A 19,939-nucleotide genomic window follows, 5' to 3' on the forward strand; every position below is an offset into this window, starting at 1 on the left:
AGGACTTCCAGGGGGTACATCAACTCATCTAGATATTTGCCGAGTTTTACAACTGGCTACATAAAAAGCACTAGTGAAGTTAGTACAAACAAAAATTTCATACTGAGAATTACTTGTTTATACTGCTCTATGTGCTGTACACTGAAATGTAAGTACAATATTTATATTCCAACTGATTTATTTTATAATGATATTGTAAAACGAGAAATTAAGCAATTTTTTAGTAATAGTGTGCTGTGACACTTTTGTATTTTTGTCTGATTTTGTAAGCAATTAGTTGTTAAGTGAGGTGAAACTTGGGGGTACGCAAGACATATCGGACTTCTGAAAGGGGTACAGTATCCTGAAAAGGTTGAGAACCACAGACCTAGAACATCCCAAGTACACATATCAGCCACCTGTGATAGTCAGCCATGCCCTTGAAATCTTGTTTTCCCTTGGCTTTATGACTCTGTCCTCTCCAGCTTCTCCTCCTGCCTCTCTAATCACAGCTTCAGCACAACCTTCAGAGGATCCTCTTCATTCCCTCCTCCAACTTTCTGTGGAGTTTTCCCAGGGTTCTTCTCTCTTCACCCCTCATCTTTGGGTAATCTCATCCACACACAAATTCAACTATCATCTGTATGCTGACAAATCACAGAACTTCCTCTCAACTCCGGACCTGTCTCCTCCTAAATCTTCTAATCTAAAATCTTGGCCTATCTCCCTGACATCCCTGTCTCTCTGATATCTCCTCATGGATGTCTAGCCTTCAGCTCAAGCTATATGTAGCTAAAACAGAGTGCCTACTCTTGCCCCGCTCCATGTCCTACCTACTACATCGTTTCTCAATCACTCCGTACACCACCATCAGGCCTGCCACTCAGGCCCATAACATGGGTGTCATCTTTGATCTGGACCTCTCCCTAAATCCTCATATCCAGTCTATGTCTAAATCTGGCTGATTCTTTCGGCATACCGTTTCTAAGCTACAGCCCTTCTTATCCACCCACAAAGCTAATCCTCTTGCTCAAGGTGTCATCTTGCATTTCAATTACTACAGCAGCCTTCTTTCTGGCCTTGGCACATGCAATCTTGCCCCACACTTCAGAGTGTTGCGGCCGTGATCATTTCCCTAGCGTGTCACTTTGACCATATCACCCCTCTTTTTGAATCTGTTCACTAGCTCCTCCTTCTCTATCAAATCACATACAAGTTGCCCGTATTCACTTCCAAGGCCCTTCTTGGGCAATCCCCACCCTCTCATCTCTCATTTGCTTTCAATGCTTTCCTCTGATTGGCCCATGATGCCAGCCTCAATCACCCACTTCTTAAATTTTCAAACAATCACATTTATGCGTTCTCCCATGCTGCTCCATATGCTTAGGAAATACTTCCCATAGAGGTCTGCAAAGCCACCTCATTATCCACCTTCAAATCCATCCTCAAAACTCTTCTTTGCTGTGATATCTGTAAAAAGCATTGACAATAATTTGGCTGCTGGTGTGCAGAGGCCACTGCTTATAATGCTGACCAATACTGTCTCCCCATCTATCTGTTTCTCCATGTGTTGTCTCGTGTCATAAATATAAAGGGAAGGGTAAACACCTTTAAATCCCTCCTGGCCAGAGGCAAAACCCTTTCACCTGTAAAGGGTTAAGAAGCTAGGATAACCTCGCTGACACCTGACCAAAATGACCAATGAGGAGACAAGATACTTTCAAAGCTGGGCAGCGGGGGGGACAAAGAGTTCTCTCTGTCTGTGTGATGCTTTTCCTGGGACCAGAGCAGGAATGCAGGTCAGAACTCCTGTGAAGAGTTAGTAAGCAATCTAGTTGGATATGCGTTAGATTCTGTTTTTTTAAATGGCTGATAAAATAAGTTGTGCTGAATGGAATGTATATTTCTGTTTTTGTGTCTTTTTGTAACTTAAGGTTTTGCCGAGAGGGATTCTCTACGTTTTGAATCTGATTACCCTGTAAGGTATTTACCATCCTGATTTTACAGAGGTGATTCTTTTACTTTTTCTTAAATTAAAATTCTCTTTTAAGAACCTGATTGCTTTTTCATTGTTCTTAAGATCCAAGGGTTTGGGTCTGTGTTCACCTATGCAAATTGGTGAGGATTTTTATCAAGCCTTCCCCAGGAAAGGAGGTATAGTGCTTGGGGGGATATTTTGGGGGGGAGACATTTCCAAGTGGGCACTTCCCCTGTTCTTTGTGTAACATTTTGGTGGTGGCAGTGTTTAACCTAAGCTGGTAAGAGTAAGCTTAGGGGGTCTTTCATGCAGGTCCCCACATCTGTACCCTAGAATTCAGAGTGGGGAAGGAACCTTGACATCTCGTTTTATGATTAGGTTGTAAGTTCTTTGGGGAAGGGACAGTATTTTGGTTCTGTTTGTACAGTGTCTAGCACAATGGGGTCCTGGTTCATGATGAGGGTTCCTAGGAACTATAGTAATACAAATAATAAATAGTAATAAATAAAGGGCATATTTTAGAGGTACAGTGTATGAAATGTACTTCCTGGAATTAAAAAACATATATGAGTTTCCTCATATGCATAATCAATAGTGAGCTGTCTCAGTACATGCTAATTTTGCACATCTTTTAGCTAACTCAGGGATCCAAATGTAAAATCATAGACATTAGAGGTGGAAAAGACCTGCTCAGTCATCTTGTCAATCCCTTTGACATTGTAAGTTTGTTCCCTATAGTATATTCTCAAGTGCACATGAGGGCATCATATGGATTTGTGATACACTGTGTGACTTTGGCTCCACAAACCAATGACTGGATTACACTCAGCTGTGGTTTATTCATTGGTTCAATTCAATAAACTCTGACTAAGGATACAAGCATTGCCAAAGTTAATTGATCAACTATGATAGCCATTGCTTCAGAGAAGTCCTTCCTCTATCATTTCCATTTGTCAGGACAGATTTCACTACAGTATAGGTAATATTTTTTTAATTACTAACAAAGCCAAGAAAAAATTTAAAATGTTGCTTATAAGGTAGAAATATTATTCATCTTATTTATCCATTGCAACACTGTGTGGGAGAACACAGCTCAGTGGGAATTGCAATTCCCTCTCATATATTATGTATACAGCATTTTGTTAAACATGTAGCATACATCTTAGTAACGTAACAGCCATACAATTTTTGACTGAGGAATAAGTATGGTAATATGCTTTTCAGTTCAAACAAAGCTGTAACCCTAACTGCCCCATCTTGTAATACTGTATGTATTGCAGGCATACAATATTGTGGGTCTATATGTAATTTTGGATTCCGTCAATCACAAATAGATTATTAGGAATACAAGTATATGTTATATTAATTGTATTTCTTGCTAATGCATATGTTGGCTAGATTATTTAGAACGTCCAGTTTTAGCAAATTAAAATTAATTTGATACTAGTCTTAGTCATTGTTCTGGGTTATTTGTATTTAATATTTGTATTATGGTAGCACACAGCAGCCCTAACCCAGATCAGATCCCATTGCACTTTCCATTCTATGAAGAATGAGAGACAGTTCCTGCTTCAAAGAGCGTACAGTCGATATAGACCAGATGGATAAAGGGTCCAAAAGGAGGCACAGCGAGTGTCTCCTGAGTCTTAGTCCAGTAACCTATAAAGAAAAAAATAATTAGAATCCCATCTTGGATTAGAGAACCAGAACAAACCTCACAGGTAACCTATACTTAGCCAGAGGTAAGACGTGAACAGTGGCCATATTTGTCAGAACATGGAGCATGGATCTGGATATTCTGTACATGCAAGATTGCCAAAGAAAATAGCACAATGTATAATGTAAATGCTGCTGCTGTTGTAGTACTCTGAGATACACCTAATTTTTTAGGGTTTTTTCCCCCCCCCCAAAACAAAGATCAGACGTGATCTGCCAGTGATTGAAAGAGATAAGGACAAGCAGGTTAGGCCCAAAATTTCACTTACCATAAAAATACTCTATGCTGGTTTAGGAGTATCCTGTGGATCCTAAAAACCTTTTATAATTTTTGTTGCTCATCTCTGGACTCTCTCCAGTTTATTGACATTTTTCCCAAAGTATGGTGCCCAGAATTGGACACAGTTTACCAGCTGAGGCCTCACCAGTGCTGACTACAGCAGGACAGTTACTTCCTGTGTCTTACATATGACAATCCTGTTAATATACCCCAGAATATGAGCCTTTTTTTGCAGCTGCATCACATCGTTGACACTTATTCAATTTGTGATCCTCTATAAACTCCAGATCCTTTTCAGCAGTACTGCCACCTCGCCAGTTATTCCCCATTTTGTAGTTGTGCATTTGATTTTTCCTTCCTAAGGGAATATTTTGCTCAGAGCCATCCCTAGGGTATGGTGAATCGGGGCGACCGCCCCAAGTCCTGCACTTTGGGGGGGGTCCCGCGTTTGTGAGGAGGCAGGCAGGGAGGTGAGACGGGTGGCTGGGGGGGGCAAGGAGGAGCCCCCCTACCAACCTTCCCTCCTCTCCCGCACCTCCTGCCCGCTGATTGGCCCCGCCAATCATCGCCTCCCACTCCCTCCCAGGTCCTACGGCGTCTGGAGGCGCTGGGGGGGAGGAGCGAGGGTGCAGCGCGCTCGGGGGCAGAACTGGGCGGGGCAGAGGCAGGGCTGGGGCCTTGGGGAAGGGGTGGAATGGGGGTGGGGCCTGGGCGGAGCACCCCCCCCAGCAGCTAGAAACTCGGCACCTATGTCCTGGGGGCCCTGCACTCTATTGAATTTCATCTAGCTGAATTCAGACCAATTCTCCAATTAGTCAAGGATGTTTTGAATTTTAATCCTTTCCTACAAAGTGCTTGCAACTCCCCCCAGCCTGATGTCGTCCACAAATTTTATAAGCATACTCTCCACTCCATTATCCAAGTCATTAATGAAAATATTGAATAGTACTGGACTCCGGACTGACCCCTGCAGGACCCCAATAGATACGCCCTCTCAGTTTGACAGCGAATCACTGGTAACTGCAATTTGAGAATAGTTTTTCAACCCGTTTTGCACTTGCCTTATAGTAATTTCTTTTAGACCAGTGGCTCTCAACCTTTCCAGACTACGATACCCCTTTCAGAAGTTTGATTTGTCTTGCGTACCCTCAAGTTTCACCTCACTTAAATACTACTTGCTTACAAAATCAGACATAAAAATACAAAAGTGTCAAAGCACACTATTACTGAAAAATTACTTATGTTCTCATTTTTAGCATACAAATATTGTGCTTACGTTTCAGTGTATAGTATATAGAGCAGTATAAACAAGTCATTCTTGATATGAAATTTTAGTTTGTACTGACTTAGTGCTTTTTATGTAACCTGTTGTAAAACAAGGCATATATCTAGACTGGTTGATGTACGCCCTGAAAGACCTCTACGTACCCCCAGAGGTAATGTAACCCTGGTTGAGAAGAACTGTTTTAGATCACATTTCCCTTGCTTGCTTATGAGAATCTTATGTGGGACTGTGTCTAAAACCTTATTAAAATCAATATCAGATCTACCACTTCTCCCTATTCACTAGGCCAGCAACCCTACCAAAGAAGAAAATTAGGTTGGTCTGGCATGATTTGTTCTTGACAAATCCATGCCAGCTGTTCCTTATAATCTTATTATCCTCTAGGTACTTACAAATTGATTGTTTGGCCATGACGAAAGTGGTCCAAGAGCCCTGGCCCAAATGAAAACGAAGAGTTGGATTTTCATAAGCGTTCAACACTAGCCTAACAATGCTTCCCTTGAAGTCAAGAGGGGAGGTAGGCCAATGCTGAGCATTTATAAAAATCCCACCCCAAGTCTTTTGCACCATTACATACCTAACACTACTAACTCTAATGCCACTAAACAATAAAAAATAGGGGATTTATAGAATTTAAAAATGTGAATTTGTTCTGGGCAAGGGCAGCTAGCTGTGGAAAAGACGAAATTTTGGGTAGTAGAGATCACAGAGTTCTTTATTAACATTAGCTCTAAACCGGTGGTTCCCAAACTTGTTCCGCCGCTTATGCAGGGAAAGCTCCTGGTGGGCCGGGCCTGTTTGTTTACCTGCCGCATCCACAGGTTTGGCCGATCACGGCTCCCAGTGGCTACGGTTCGCTGCTCCAGGCCAATGGGAGCTGCTGGAAGCAGCTCGGGCCAAGGGACGTACTGGGACAAACTATTGATGCCACAAAAGCAGGCGTGTCTGCCCCTAACAGGTAGTGCTTTCCAGGAGGATCTTGAATTTCAACAGCACAGTGGAAGCAATAGCATGTATCCCACCAGTGTGAATATGCCGCCACCACCTTGAATAAAAATAGCAGCTTTCATTTAAAATTAAAGTCTTGTTCATCTTTGGGAGTAGCTTCAACTCAGCTACCAACAGTGAATAACTGATTTTACCACTTGAACTTACCCTTGGTAAACTCACCCAGCGCAAATAGCAGCTTTCCTTGTTTGCACTTGAATGGTAATGATACCCAGCTCTCATATAGCACTTTTCATCAGTAGATCTCAAAGCATCTTGTATTTATCCTCACAACATATTATTATCCCCATTTCTGAGAACTGATGGCCCACTCCCAAATATAGATAAACCCTTAGGTCCAGATCCTCAAAGATACTGAAATCAATGGGAGTTAGGCACGTAACTAGTCTCTAGCCGTTATGGTGACAAAGAAAATCTTCATCATATGAAATGAGTGTAAACCTACAGCATAAACCAAGCACACAAGAAAGGAGAGGGATGATCATATTATAAAGATCAATTGTGAGCGGTGTCTTGTTTTGGAGGGTGGACTTTGATTTTTGTCAGTGGATCTTAGCTAAGCAACCTTGTTCTATCCTCTCCATCCCCTCAGTGACTTCCTAATACGTAGATCAGTATTCCTCAGGATGCCTACATTTGCTTTCTGCAAGGTGCTGCACCTGCAAGATTACAAGCAGTGCACACTGGTTGCCTGGGGTTACAGAAGACAGAAGGAAAGTGCACCTGAAAGGCATTTCCCCACCCAAAATGGCCTCTTGCTTGGGCTTTATGATTTGTGTCTGCCTTGGAGTGCCAAGGACTTCGATACAAGAGTTAGTTTTCTGTTTGTTTTGACCTTCCTGTGTTTTACTAATGTGAAGGGCAGATCTGTTTGCCAGTTGGGGATGGGGGAAAATACTTAAGGGCAAAGTTAACTGTCCAAACCATGAAGCACAAAAATCCTAAAATCTCCAGCTACCACGTGTACTCTTTCTTTTTTGCGAATACAGAGTAACACGGCTGCTACTCTGAAACCTGTTATCCGACAGCTTGAGGTTATAAGGTGGCCCATTGCCTTGGGCTGTCTCCCCTCCCTGGGGCCTCCTCTCGCTTTTTGACTTGGCTCTGACATTGAGGAGGTTGTGCAGGTGCTGAAATACTTATGCCTAGTCCATCGGCAGCAAAGCAAGCAGGGCCAGGAAAGCCGAATCGCGCCCTCCCAATTACCAGGGCCCAGGAAAACAATGCAATTAAAATGATCGATTGGCTGCACCAGCGAGCAGGGCGCACGGGGCGGCTTATTTAGCGCAGATTTTCCTTCTTCATTATAGATTGCAGCGTTTTTGACCCCCCCCCCCCCCCCAACCCCCGTCTAAGGCGAAGAGCGAGCAGCGCGGGCGCCTGGCTCCGGGGTGTGTTCGGAGGCAGCGGCTCACAGGTGCGAGCCCCGGGGGGGCTTCTCCGTGCTAAGGGGCTGAGTCAGCAGAGTGGAGAGATGGGGGCCAAGGCGCCCCTCCCTCTGCTCCCCGGCCACAACGCGGCTCCGCCGCATCGCCCTCTAGGAGGGGGCAGGCTCGGGGAGCGCCGCACGCCCCCGGGAGAGAGCGACTCGGGAACAAAGCCCCCCGCCCCTTTGCACCGCGCCTCCTGCCGGCGGAGCGGGCAGGGACCTGCAGCTCCACCGGCAGCCTGGGGGGAGCGACGCCCCCAGCCCGCCCCCCTGCTTGGGCCGCGCAGCCCCCCCGCTCTGCCCAGCCCGCTTGTAGGGCTGCCTCGCGAGGTCACTGTCCCCTCCCCGCCCGCTTGTACCGCCCGGCGCTCCCCTCCTGACCTCGAGGAGGAGGGAAAAGCGACGCGGCTCCAGGCCACGGCTACCCTGGTGGGAGCCATGCAGCCCCTTCGCGCCGCCCCAGACCTTGCCAGGGGAACTGCGCCCCTTCGCAGCGCTGCTGCAGGGGGAGCCTGGCAACCCCCCTACAGCGGCGCCAGTAGCCGGCGCCGGGGGAGCTCGAAGTGCGCCTCCCCCGCCCCCCGGGGCCCCTTTGTGCTGCTGCTCGGATGTGCCCTAAGACACGCGGCGGATGCGTCAAGGCGGAGGCGCTGCCGCTGCTGCCGCTGCTGCCAGCAACGCGCACGAGCTCATTAACCCCGAGGCAACCCATCCGCGATCGATCCTTTCCCTGCACCCCGCCCCAAGCCGCTCCGGAGAGCCGTCCGAGCAGCTCCGCCATTTCCGAGAGCTGGAACAGACGGGCTCGGAGCATCCCCTACCTGGCACCCACCCACCGGCCCCGCACAAAGGGAAAAGGCAGAGGAGCAGCTGGGGTAAGTCCAAGCCTGCTCCCGTAGGTAGCGACTATTTCGGCTGCTGCTATTTGGGAGAGGGGAGGAGAGCTTCATGCCCAGCATCTCGTGGTGGGGAAGGACGCTGGAGGGCTCCTCGTTGCGCTCTGCCCTCTCCTGGAGATGGGCACGTTCAGAGACAGCCGAGAAGGGATGGATGCGGAGAAGGGGGGGCGATGTCGCTGGACAGAGAGAGATGCAGAGACGGGGACTGTGGAAATGGATCGATGGACGGGGGGGGGGGGGAGCCGTGTCGATGGAGATGGAGAGATGCAGTGAAAGGGGCTGTGTGGATGGAGGGGACTGCGGGGATGGATGGATGGATGGATGGATAAATAACATAGAAAGATGTTGCATTTCCACTTGGATGTTGTTCAGGGCTTCCAGAAAGCGCTCTGGAGAGGATGCCATTCACCCTTGGACTGGGAAGGAATACAGGGTTTTAATTAGTCTTCTGTTTTAAAAAAACAAACAAAAAAAAAATCCCCCAACCCCCACGCCATCCCAAACTGTGACACAATTATAGCCTATGCCTTCCTAATGACAGTTCAGAAAGTAATAGCGATGTAAAAAAGTGGAATTAGGTCACTTGAGATCAACAGAAGAAATTTTGCCTGGAGAAAAAACCAAAACCAAAACGTGTTTTAGGATTTGTGTGTTTGGGGCATATTTTTGGTGCAATATGAGTTTAAGACCTATCACTATGTTAAGGTTTTCATTTTTGTGTGTGTGTGTGCTTGTAGGACTTTTTTTTTTTTTTTTTTGAATCCAGGAAGGATGGTGAAACTAGGGAATAATTTCAGTGAGAAGAGCACAAAGCAGCCCCTTTTGGAGGATGGATTTGACACTATCCCCTTGATCACACCCCTGGATGTCAATCAGCTACAGTTCCCACCTCCTGATAAGGTACAGTAGGCTTCAGTTTCCACCACAGAGAATCACACCCAATCTCTCTCAAACAGGAGAATCGTTTGTGTAATAGGCCATTTAGAAAACTCCATTTATTAGAGGGCATTTTAAGGAGTGACTATTTCTTCTTGAGGAAAAAAAATAATAATTAAGCCAATGATCATCATAAACATTTCAGTAAAACTGATTTTTTTTTCATTTAAATGCCATTCGTTATCATTAAAACACGTATTATAGGGTTAGATGGTACTGAAAAAATCAGTGATAAGTACATTTAGATTTCTTTGTTGCTTTCGGGATACAGTATCTGTGATGTGTGTTGTCACTCTTTTCATTGTATGCCCTTATCTTCAGAATCTGTAAGGCAGCTGTGAAAATTCATTGTGGGTGAAATGTATCCTGCTGGCTATAAGACCTCCTACAATGTGGTAGCATTGCTTTAGAACTCCACAGGGTGGGCTCAGGCAGGACAGCCACACGGGGAACTTCCGCACCATTTGTGTGTCTCAGAAGGGGCTCCGTGCTGATACGCCAACCGGAAAGGGGAAGTTGTGGATGGGATAATGACTGGGCTACTAGATGCATAATTAACAGATTCTGTGGTCCAAAACTCCTGAATAGGGTGTGTGAATTAGTATCTGCTGTTCCAGCCCATAGGCTGGAGTGTGGATCAAAGAAAGGTTGTACTGCCACCCCCTATCCTGCCCACTTGGGGGAGAGGCTTGTATTCCACCTCCCTGACCGCTGTTTAATGGTCCCTTATGCAAAGCCTGATTATTCAAACTTTGATGCAGAAGGGCAAATACAGAAACCTCAAGACATTTTTTCATTCCCCGCACAAATAATCTGATAATACATATCAGTTATGGGACATAACGGAACAGATACAAGAAAACAGTTTTGTGTTTTGTATTCCATTTGTATAACTTAAAATCTTACTGGGCTCTGGTGTTGATACCTTCTGAAAAAAAATATAAGCAGCCATAAACTTGAACTGGAAATGTTCACTAAATATATATGATAACAAATTTCATGGTGAGTTTTTGCTTCATAATCTTGGAAGGCTTAGTTCTTTTCTTAGATAAATGGTAGGTAGAGGTTGCATATCTTGAAAATCTAATGTGCTCTTACCCTAGAGATAAAGAATATCTGTAAAATTGTGTAAACGTTCATGTATGGTAGACAATAAGGGTCTATTTATACCCTCCATTACATGGGTGTAACCTCCATTGACATTTCTGTATAGTATGTGGTCGTCACTTTGCAGGCACTTTAGAGGGGATTAGTCCATAACATTGGCTTCAAAGCCCTAGAGCCCATTTCTGCCCTCAGTTACATGTATGTAATTTCTGTACTGAGAATTGGACTCAAAGGCTTTAAAATTATTGTTGTGGCTGACTGTGTCTGCCAGTTGGTGAGCAGACAACCAGTTAGCAGGGTCCTGCATCCAGAGGCCAAACTTGCTGAGTGTGTATTACTCAGCTGCTAAGCAGAGCCTTGAAGCAGGAACCCCTGTGGTCCACAGGATGCAGATTAATTAAAATGGAGCCACTGTGGTTAATCCAGTAAGAGCTGTGCTAAGTTTGTCACTACTGGAAGTTGTTCTTTGATTAGTACGTGGTCAAGTAGCACTGGGCAGAACTCCCACTGCAGACAACAGGAGTTGTGTGAGCAGAACCAAGGGTAAATTATGGACCCGAACAGAGGACTCAAACATTTGGTTAGCATTTCTTCTTTCCCCTGTGTGTGTGTGTGTGTGTTTTCCCCTTTCCTTTGTGCAATTATTTACAATGAGTAGAAGAGTATTTTACAGGCCTCAATGGGTCTCTTTTGTGCCCAGCCAGGTAAGATGCTTCTTAGCTTGTAGGCCACTGATACAGACTTAAATGTTTTATTTTTTAATAGAGCTCATATTAAAGATGCCAGGAGAAGAAAAGATTGACAGAAATCAAATTCTGAAGTAGCAGTATAGTCTTGTGTAATAAATATAAGTTACATATTTCACATATCCAAGCTTATTATGCAGTTACAACGCTCTGGTGTTGCAGTGAAGCATAAAACCTTCATGAACAGTAATGACTAATGCTAAGAATTTGATGGTTTTGACAATTTCTAAATTAAAGGCTGAATTGATTTAAGTATACTTTTGGTTATGTTAAACAAAAGAAAACATTATATAACCAGGCAGCTACAACTATGTTCACTGTCAGTTGGATGTGATTTTTTTTTTTGAATGCCTGCAATTATGCAGGTTTCAGAGTAGCAGCCGTGTTAGTCTGTATTCGCAAAAAGAAAAGCAGTACTTGTGGCACCTTAGAGACTAACAAATTTATTAGAGCATAAGCTTTCGTGAGCTACAGCATCCGATGAAGTGAGCTGTAGCTCATGAAAGCTTATGCTCTAATAAATTTGTTAGTCTCTAAGGTGCCACAAGTACTGCTTTTCTTTTTGCAATTATGCAATATGATGAAAGGGGGGTGGGGGGGAGGGAAATCCCAAGACCAATTAACTCCCATGATGCCATTGAACATAATTATAATCAAAATGAATACAGGATGTTTGGAAACTAGTTTCCAAAACTAAGCACATCTATATAATATTCTAAAGATATTGTGTATGTTTTGTGGAATTGGGCCCAAACCATCACATGTTCAAGACACTGTTTCAGAGAAGGAGCTGGCTGAGAAAGTAGGCAAACCCAAAGCTTTCAGTTCAGTGTCTGGCTTAAGTGTCACAGTTCTGCTTTCAGAGATGTATAGTTCCCACTGACATCAGTGGGTTTCATCTAATGACAGTATTGGTCCCTAAAACCAAAAAGGATACAGAGTTTGATATTCTTTGGAAGATGACAAAATACGGAACAGATCCTTAAGGCTTTGTACAAAGGAAGGATTGTGCCCTGTTTTGAATGCGATGCTATAGAGAGGATATTGGAAAAAGTTGTAGAAGATTGAAAATGGGCCCAGAAGATGATGAACTATAACTTTGAAGGAATAAAGGAATCTAGATTTGTATTCACTAGAATACAAGAGATTAATAGAGACGTAACTGAGGTATGGAATATTTTAAGGATATGATGATGAGATGGAGTTGTTTGGGGCTTTTAGGGCCTTATGGGATTTCAGGAGCCTCTTTACGGAGAAGGCCTGTGTGCAGCTAACTACCATAGGTAAATATTTTTTTAAAAAAGTTAGCCTGACACTTGAACGCAGCATAGATGCAGAATATAGTATGTAGATAGGTAGGTGGATGGACCTACACTTCTTTCAGTCCTAGAATGCTACTGTGAAAGAATACTGCTATTGTTGCTATGTTGTCATCCACTCTTTTTTTTTTTTTTTTTTAAACTTGCCTCTTAATTGACTCTCTGATCCAGTCAATCTCTGGTTTCAAACCTCACTAGTTGAATTCCCCTGAAGCTGATAGAGATGACCACTGTGACAGACTGACAATATCCTGAACAAACCTTATGGAATTAAGATAAACTTTATTGAATTAAGCTAAATCGTATTGAATTTGGGTTACTACCTTTTGGGGTACATTGTACTAAAAATGCAGTTGTGTATGTGTTGTGCATCTTCTCTTGTAAGGAGGGGGAGGGTAATGTACTGTCTCTGTTATCAGCCTTTTGAAGCCCGCTTCCACAGCTTCCTCCCCAGAAAGGTGCACAGATGCTAGTTCAAACTGGATTTTCCAGGGACCAACAAACAAAGGAAGAATTTTGGGATAAACAGCATGGTTTTAAACTGGCTCTTGGCCTTCTTCCTGATCCAGTAAACAGACAGGGCCCTGGTCCAGAGTGGGCCCCAATCCTTTGGGAAGGATTGGAAGGACTGGGCCTAATGAGGCCCCATAAGACTGGGTGCTTGTTCTGAGCTGAAGCTGTGATGAGCTTGTAACTAGAAGGAATCCCCTTGGGTGAGGAGTTGAAGGACTGCTCCTGACAGACTCCATGTTAGGGTGATCTCTAGTAAGCTTATTAAAATGTGTATAGGTACTTTTATTGTTTTTTTAGTATATTTCCTCTGTAGTGCTTTTTTACCTTAAGAATAACATAAGCTTGCATAGGAAGTGTTGTGTGGTATCTTATAATGGTAGCAATTACACCTGGTAACAGTCTCTGAAGAGAAAGCAAGTAGGTGTCCTTGGGCAACCTGTCTGTGCTGGGAGTAACACAGTGAAGGCAGAGAACTGTGCTGCCTGGAAATACCCCAGTCAAAAGGGAGAGAGATGTGGATCGTCACCCAGAAGAACAACAGCCGGGAAGCTGAAAGCCTGAGAGTAGGTGCCCTTGCCGGACCAGTGAGGGGAAATACAGGTGCAGTTGCCCTGAACTGTGACAGTTATATCTGCTCTTAAAATATACTAAAGGAATGGGGAAAAAAATCAGCATCACATCATATTTGATCTTGACCAATAGTGGATTGAACTAACCAACTGCATTTCTGATGTGCTTACATGCACATACACCCCTATGCACAAATAAAATGTAGCAACCTAGGAACGCGGCGTTTAAACAAAACCAATCATTTGTGGAATAGTCTTCTAATTATATGCTCCCTTCAGCTTCCTCAAAAATACATGGAAGGGAAATTCATCTGTATTTGCTAGTTGAAAAAAGGTAAAATTGATAGGAAGGATATTTTAATTTTCATGCCCTCAATGAGGGAATGATGTGTAATAGGAAGAATTACTTAGTTAGCATCAGTGCTATGTCTGATGCCAGTGAAAGTAATAAAATGAATTCAAAAAATTTCTTGGTGGTTGTGACCCAAAGCACCCCTGCATTTACACACTACAGTATTGTAAAAATCTTTGCACAAAATATGCCTTATGAGGTATCATTTGAAAACTAATAACTCACTCATCATTAATATTCTTGCATGATGTATGTATGCAATGTGTATTAAGAATTATGAATCTGTGCTGCAATTATAACGAACTGTGTGTAAACCAGGTGTGTTGGGGAGTTGTTAAGCTGGTGTATCTTGAACAAAGGAGTTTGTGTTTCCATCAATTTACATATAAGCAGTAAACAGGCCCATCAAGCTAACAAGATGTGGAGGAAAACACACTAACAAGTGGGAGAGAAGACAGGATGGTATCTACTACACCCAGCAAGAGAGAGAAGCTTGGTCTGGTATTACTTTTCAGAAGAATCCATTTCATACTGGCCTATAAAGACAAGGAAGCTGTACCTCAAGTGATAAGCAATTGAATGCAATATTAATGCATCATGTAAGATCTTTTATGAATGCATGCCCAGATAGGAGGGACTGTCACAGCTGTCAACCTGTCCCTATGTAAATTAAGCATGGTGGAATCAAACAATAGAAGTCCAATTTACATAGAAATCACCCGGGGGATGGGAAGCCCACAGGAAGGGAAGAACAGTATGAGGTCATCCTTCCTCTTGAAACAAGTTCATTGGACTTTGGAAAATAGAAGTAAAGATGGAAGCCATCTTTGGCACCCAGCACTGGCACCCACCACTAGACTGACACAAGAGGCCAGAGTTGCAAGTTGAGAAAGATGGGCCTTAAACCCAAGATGGGGGGGGGGGAGGGGTTTGGAATTGAATATAGGTGAGAAACCTGCTTAGGCAAAGATCTTTCATCTAATAAGACAAGGGAAGCCAGTGCCTTGTATTTTTTGTGGAAGGTCCTGACTGAGGGAAAGTCAGCCATGGTTTGAGGAAGAATGACTGGTTAGCATAGGTGCTAGAATAGGGTGTGGGGGGCGCTGCAGCAACCCATGGCTTCCATTATATACAGAGTTTACAGTTTGGTTCAGTGGCTCTCAGGATTCCCACTATAAAAATTGTTCCAGCACCCCTGCTGGTGAGAGGAACTATCTTGAATAAAGCTTGTATCTTGTTAGATTAAGTTTTAGGCTTTAGTTTTGTTTTACTTGTGTAACTCTTTCTGTCTTCTTTCCTTATACTTGAACTCACTTAACCTATGTTTATTTTGTTAATTTTTTTCATTTTTACTCAGTGCTGTGTTTTAAAGGGAAGTGTGTATTTACCCTGGTTAGCTTAATAAGCTGTGATGTTTTGTGTCTTTAGAGGAATAAACAAACAATATTATTTCTCTGAACTTTCCAGGAGAGAGCTGGGCATTGCAGAGCACACAGTTTTGGGAAAACTTGGGACTAGGAGTGTGTTGGGGTCACCCTGCAAGTAGTAACCCAGACTGATGAAAGCCAGAACTAGGTTGTTGACAGGTTGCTGGGGTCAGGGCTGTCTAGCACCCAGACAATCAGAGTGTGATCTGCATGTTGGTAGGCTAGTTATGAGCAGCCCAGGTTGGAAGTTACAACAGAAAAGCATTGTGAGGCACCCAAGGTTACAGAGCAGGTGGTGACAACTCCTCACCAGTCCAGATTGCACCTCAGAATGTGACAATGGTATCCTTTTAATTGCATTGGGAAACTTACATTATTTCATATGTAAAGCTATGATCAAGAATACTCCCATGTCCAGTGCAAAGCTAGGTGTTTTGGGGAAATAAGCCTTAGGATGTGCAGATCTAATTAGTAATAGCTTTTTTGCTGATGTTTTTGATAAGGTTGTGGTCAAAACGAAAACAGAATATGAACCTGATCGCAAGAAAGGAAAATTTCGTACCCCCAAAATAGCTGAATTCACAATCAGCATAACTGAAGGAGTTTCGGAAAGATTTAAGGTAAGCAAGGCTATCTATGCTGTTAATAACTCAATTGCTGTTGCAGAACTACACTCAATCAATTACCAACTAGTCAAAAAAACCTCGATTTAAAAAAACAAAGATATGGCAGAACATTTTTAAAAAATGGAGTGCAACTACAGTATCTCAGCATTAGTAATTAGGACCAACTCTTGCAGTCCTTGCATCCAGGTACTTCACTCTGACAAAAATCCCATTGAAGTTTGTCAATGGAAGTTCAGCATGATTAACTGGCGAGTATCTTATGGGCATGTAACTCCCATTGTGTGACTAATACTCCCATTAGCTTTAGGGGAGAAGTACTGTACAGCCATCCACTTTCTTTTTTGCTTATTTTTTTACCATATCGAACACATTCTGTTAAAGGAGCAGTCTTTTCCCCAATATTTTCCCTTGTAATGGTTGATGAATTTGAATGCACTGATTTGGTGGCTCAGGGAATTAGTAAGCTGGTGGCAAACAGCTCTGTTACTAGTTCATATTTATCCCCTAGTATGGTGATGTATGAAAACTCTTACTATCTGATGCCTGTTCAGTGAAAGTGGGTGGTCTAAATCCATTCCTTGGTGAAAATGTGTCCACATCACAGTAACTCCCTTTGTAGGTAGTCTGACAGAGACAAAGGACTTAACGGATGAAAAGACTTGAATCGTTCCTCCACCCCCACCCCAGGATAGGGTTCCTCGAGCCATATTAGCAAGGCAAAGTGACGAAATGTCAGCAGCAAGGCAAGCTCCTGTACCTGTTCCGTCAAACTTCAGTTTCCTGTCTGTCTGGCACCTTGCACAGGCATTAAGTTCACTCAGAAAACATCTTTAAAATATTTAGTATGTGATGGCAGTTTAAAGTGCACAGACTAAAACATGGCTAGAAGGTTTAAGGTTTAGTTTGGAGATCAAATGCTGGGCTGAAATAAAGAACCATATTCTTTTCCCAATGTACATGTGTAACTCCCATTGGTGTTAATGGGAGTTTTGTGGGCATGTCAAGAGAAGAACATACTCTTTAGCATGCAGAATAGAACACAGCAACCACGCATGAACAATGATTCTGAAAGTTCTTTAGGCCAAAAGCTGCCCTCAGAAGTGTACAGATAGCTTTCACTGAAATCAAAGCAAGCTGTATGCATATAGCCAACAGTGGAATTGGAGTCTTTGTGCCTGTGTTGAGAGAGAGCTGAGCAAAGAAGACCTCTCTAAGCAACAAGTAAATTGCTTGTAATATTGTTGTGTAGGCATTTCTAATTTGCACGGCTGAGCAGTTAAAAGCATACTTGAAACGAAACAAAATGTCTTTTAGATATGACTTTACAATTACCTCTCTGGGAATAATCTCAAACTACAGGGTTGCTAAGTAGTGCTGCTAGGTAACTGCTGCATCAGAGAGAGATTTCTGTAAGATTTTTGTATCTCTGGGGGATTGCATGATGAATCACACTATGGCTGTATGTCTAGGTTTCTGAAGGGAGGGCGTGAGGGGTTGACCAGTTAGGAAAATTGTAGTTTGTTTAATAGAAAACAGTAGTTTCATACAGAACAATCAAGCCCTAAAAATGTCCCTCAATTTCCTTATAGCAGCGTTAGGATTAAGTTATGCTGCTTTGTAACGTTTTAGAAAAGACTGCTTCTCCAGCAGAGACGATTGTTATATTCACCACTCCCAGTAGTAAACAGTTCATGAATAATTGATGAAATTTCATAAATATTCAGATGAAAAGAAGAGATTGTTATGGGGCTTTCTCCTGGGTCCTTATTAATTGTGAGCCATTGTGTTAACTGCTGCTGCTGATTCTGAGAGAGCAAAAGGATGTTTGTTTGAAAGTTAAATATTTGCTATAATTATAAAATGCATTATTTAACTGGTAGGATATTGACTTTGGCTGGTGTGCATGGAAAAAGCTTCAGAAGCTGTTTTAATGACTTTAATATTGTACATCAGCTATGGATATGCTTTCTGCAGACTAAAAACATAAAGTTGCACTAAAAATATTAACAAACATATTTACTAATAATTCACATGTGTATTCCAAGATGTAGTCCTTAAATAAGGACAAAGCAGATTGTATTCTGGGGATTCACTAGTGCAGATCTAAAGCTATGCTTCTTAAAAAGTTCTACGTTATGACCAACTAAGCCGACAACATGTGCATATGTCATATACCTCATTTGTTTCAGCAGTTGAGTGAATAAGAAGTTATAAAATATATTCTCTGCATTCCGACTACACTATCATAGTTATAATAGAGCTGAAATTGTTTTAGAGTAGAATTAAAGGGTAATTTTTCCCTATAGTCTAATTTAGATATATACAGTCAGATTCTGTTTGTTACTTCAATGCAACTGAAATCAGAATTTGGTTCAAGTGTCCAAAATGGACAGAATATGAACATTGTCTATATATGAGAATCCTATTCTGGTTTTCCGCAAGTAACCACTCTGGCATGGACATGAATTTAAATGAGTTTAGAGTGTGAATAGATGTCTGTGGAACTACTGTGGAGAAATACGAGGAATTATTCTGTCACCTTTGGAAAGACAGCTTCAGTTGAATTGCATGTAGAGGTTTTTATCTAGACTCCAACAAGTTGTCCACAACATAGAATCACTACACATAGTTCAGCATGGCTGGCAGTCTCTTCTCAGAAGAGACCTATGGTGGGAATTATGGGGAGAGGAAGAAGCTATTGCAGGTCAGAATTGAGGTGCATTGACACCTAGGAGAGAAATACTGATTCAATTGAAAACAGTTACGACTGATTGACTCATTGACTTCAGTGAAGCCAGGATTTCACACTAGATGTTCGATATTCCTCCCACTGAACATTGGTATAGTGATGCACACGCTGTCGGCTGCACACAACAGTTTCAGAAATAAAGTGGTACACTACAGCACAATTGAAAGGCTGTTTCATTAAGCCATTTTAATAGATGGAAGAAATGTAAGTGTATAAAACATACTTAAAGGTTTCATTATTGATCTACTTAAAGGAATAGAATCAATTTTAAGAATGACCTTTCTCTCTGAAGAGAGACAAGGTGCGTGAGGTAAAATCTTTCCTTGGACCAATTTCTATTGGTGGAAGAGACAAGGTTTCAAGCTTCATAGAGCTCTTCTTCAGAGCTCTAATGAAGAAGAGTTCTGTGAAGCTTGTCTTTTCCACCAACAGAAGTTGGTCCAAGAAAAGATATTACCTCACCCACCTTGTCTCTCTTGTACTCTGGGACCAACATAGCTACAACAATACTGCAAACATCGTTTTATCTAAAAACTTTTTGCTGGCTGTTCCTATTCGTAATACCTAAAGTTTCTGTAACTGAAAAAGAGACAAGAAAAATGTATTTCTGTATTTTGTTTTACTTTGTGGATTTGATGGCACATTGGCTCCAATTCAACAAAGCATGCAAGTACATGAGTAATCCCATCCTTATTCAGCAAAGCACTCGTTTTAAAGATAAGCATGTGCTTAAGTGCCTTTGTGTCTAGTCATTAAGGCCTGTAACCTGTAAACACTTTAATCACAAGTAGTTCCACTGAAATCAAAACTCGCATGAGTAGTTCTTAAGTTACATGCATGTAAATATTTACAGGACTCGTGCCTTGGTCATGTCCTCCATATTATTTGTGAAAGTCTTTCTCAGAGCAACAAGTATGAGAATTTTTATTTTTTTTCCCAGTAAAACTGCCATTGTAAAATCGCACACATGGGGAGGGGCACTCTGGGGCAATTGCTTTATTGCATGTTTGAATATCAAGTT

The 19,939-nt window shown here is 42.5% G+C and overlaps 1 protein-coding gene across 3 annotated transcripts in view; it reads left to right on the plus strand.

Annotated features, from left to right (window-relative positions):
- Positions 1-19,939, plus strand: part of LOC119855010 (neuronal vesicle trafficking-associated protein 1) — a 112,016-nt gene that overhangs the window by 70,747 nt on the left and 21,330 nt on the right. The window contains exons 1-3 of one of the 3 annotated variants that reach the window (XM_038400370.2): positions 7,398-7,663; positions 9,341-9,474; positions 16,047-16,163. In XM_038400370.2, the coding sequence (XP_038256298.1) occupies positions 9,346-9,474; positions 16,047-16,163 (246 nt within the window). In that variant the 5' untranslated portion in view covers positions 7,398-7,663; positions 9,341-9,345. Of the gene's footprint in view, positions 1-7,397; positions 7,664-7,793; positions 8,551-9,340; positions 9,475-16,046; positions 16,164-19,939 lie in introns of those variants that run through there. The other 2 variants (XM_038400368.2, XM_043512423.1) reach the window with 2 other exon arrangements.

Source organism: Dermochelys coriacea, chromosome 4 (genome assembly GCF_009764565.3).
Source record: "Dermochelys coriacea isolate rDerCor1 chromosome 4, rDerCor1.pri.v4, whole genome shotgun sequence".
Taxonomy (NCBI): domain Eukaryota; kingdom Metazoa; phylum Chordata; order Testudines; family Dermochelyidae; genus Dermochelys; species Dermochelys coriacea.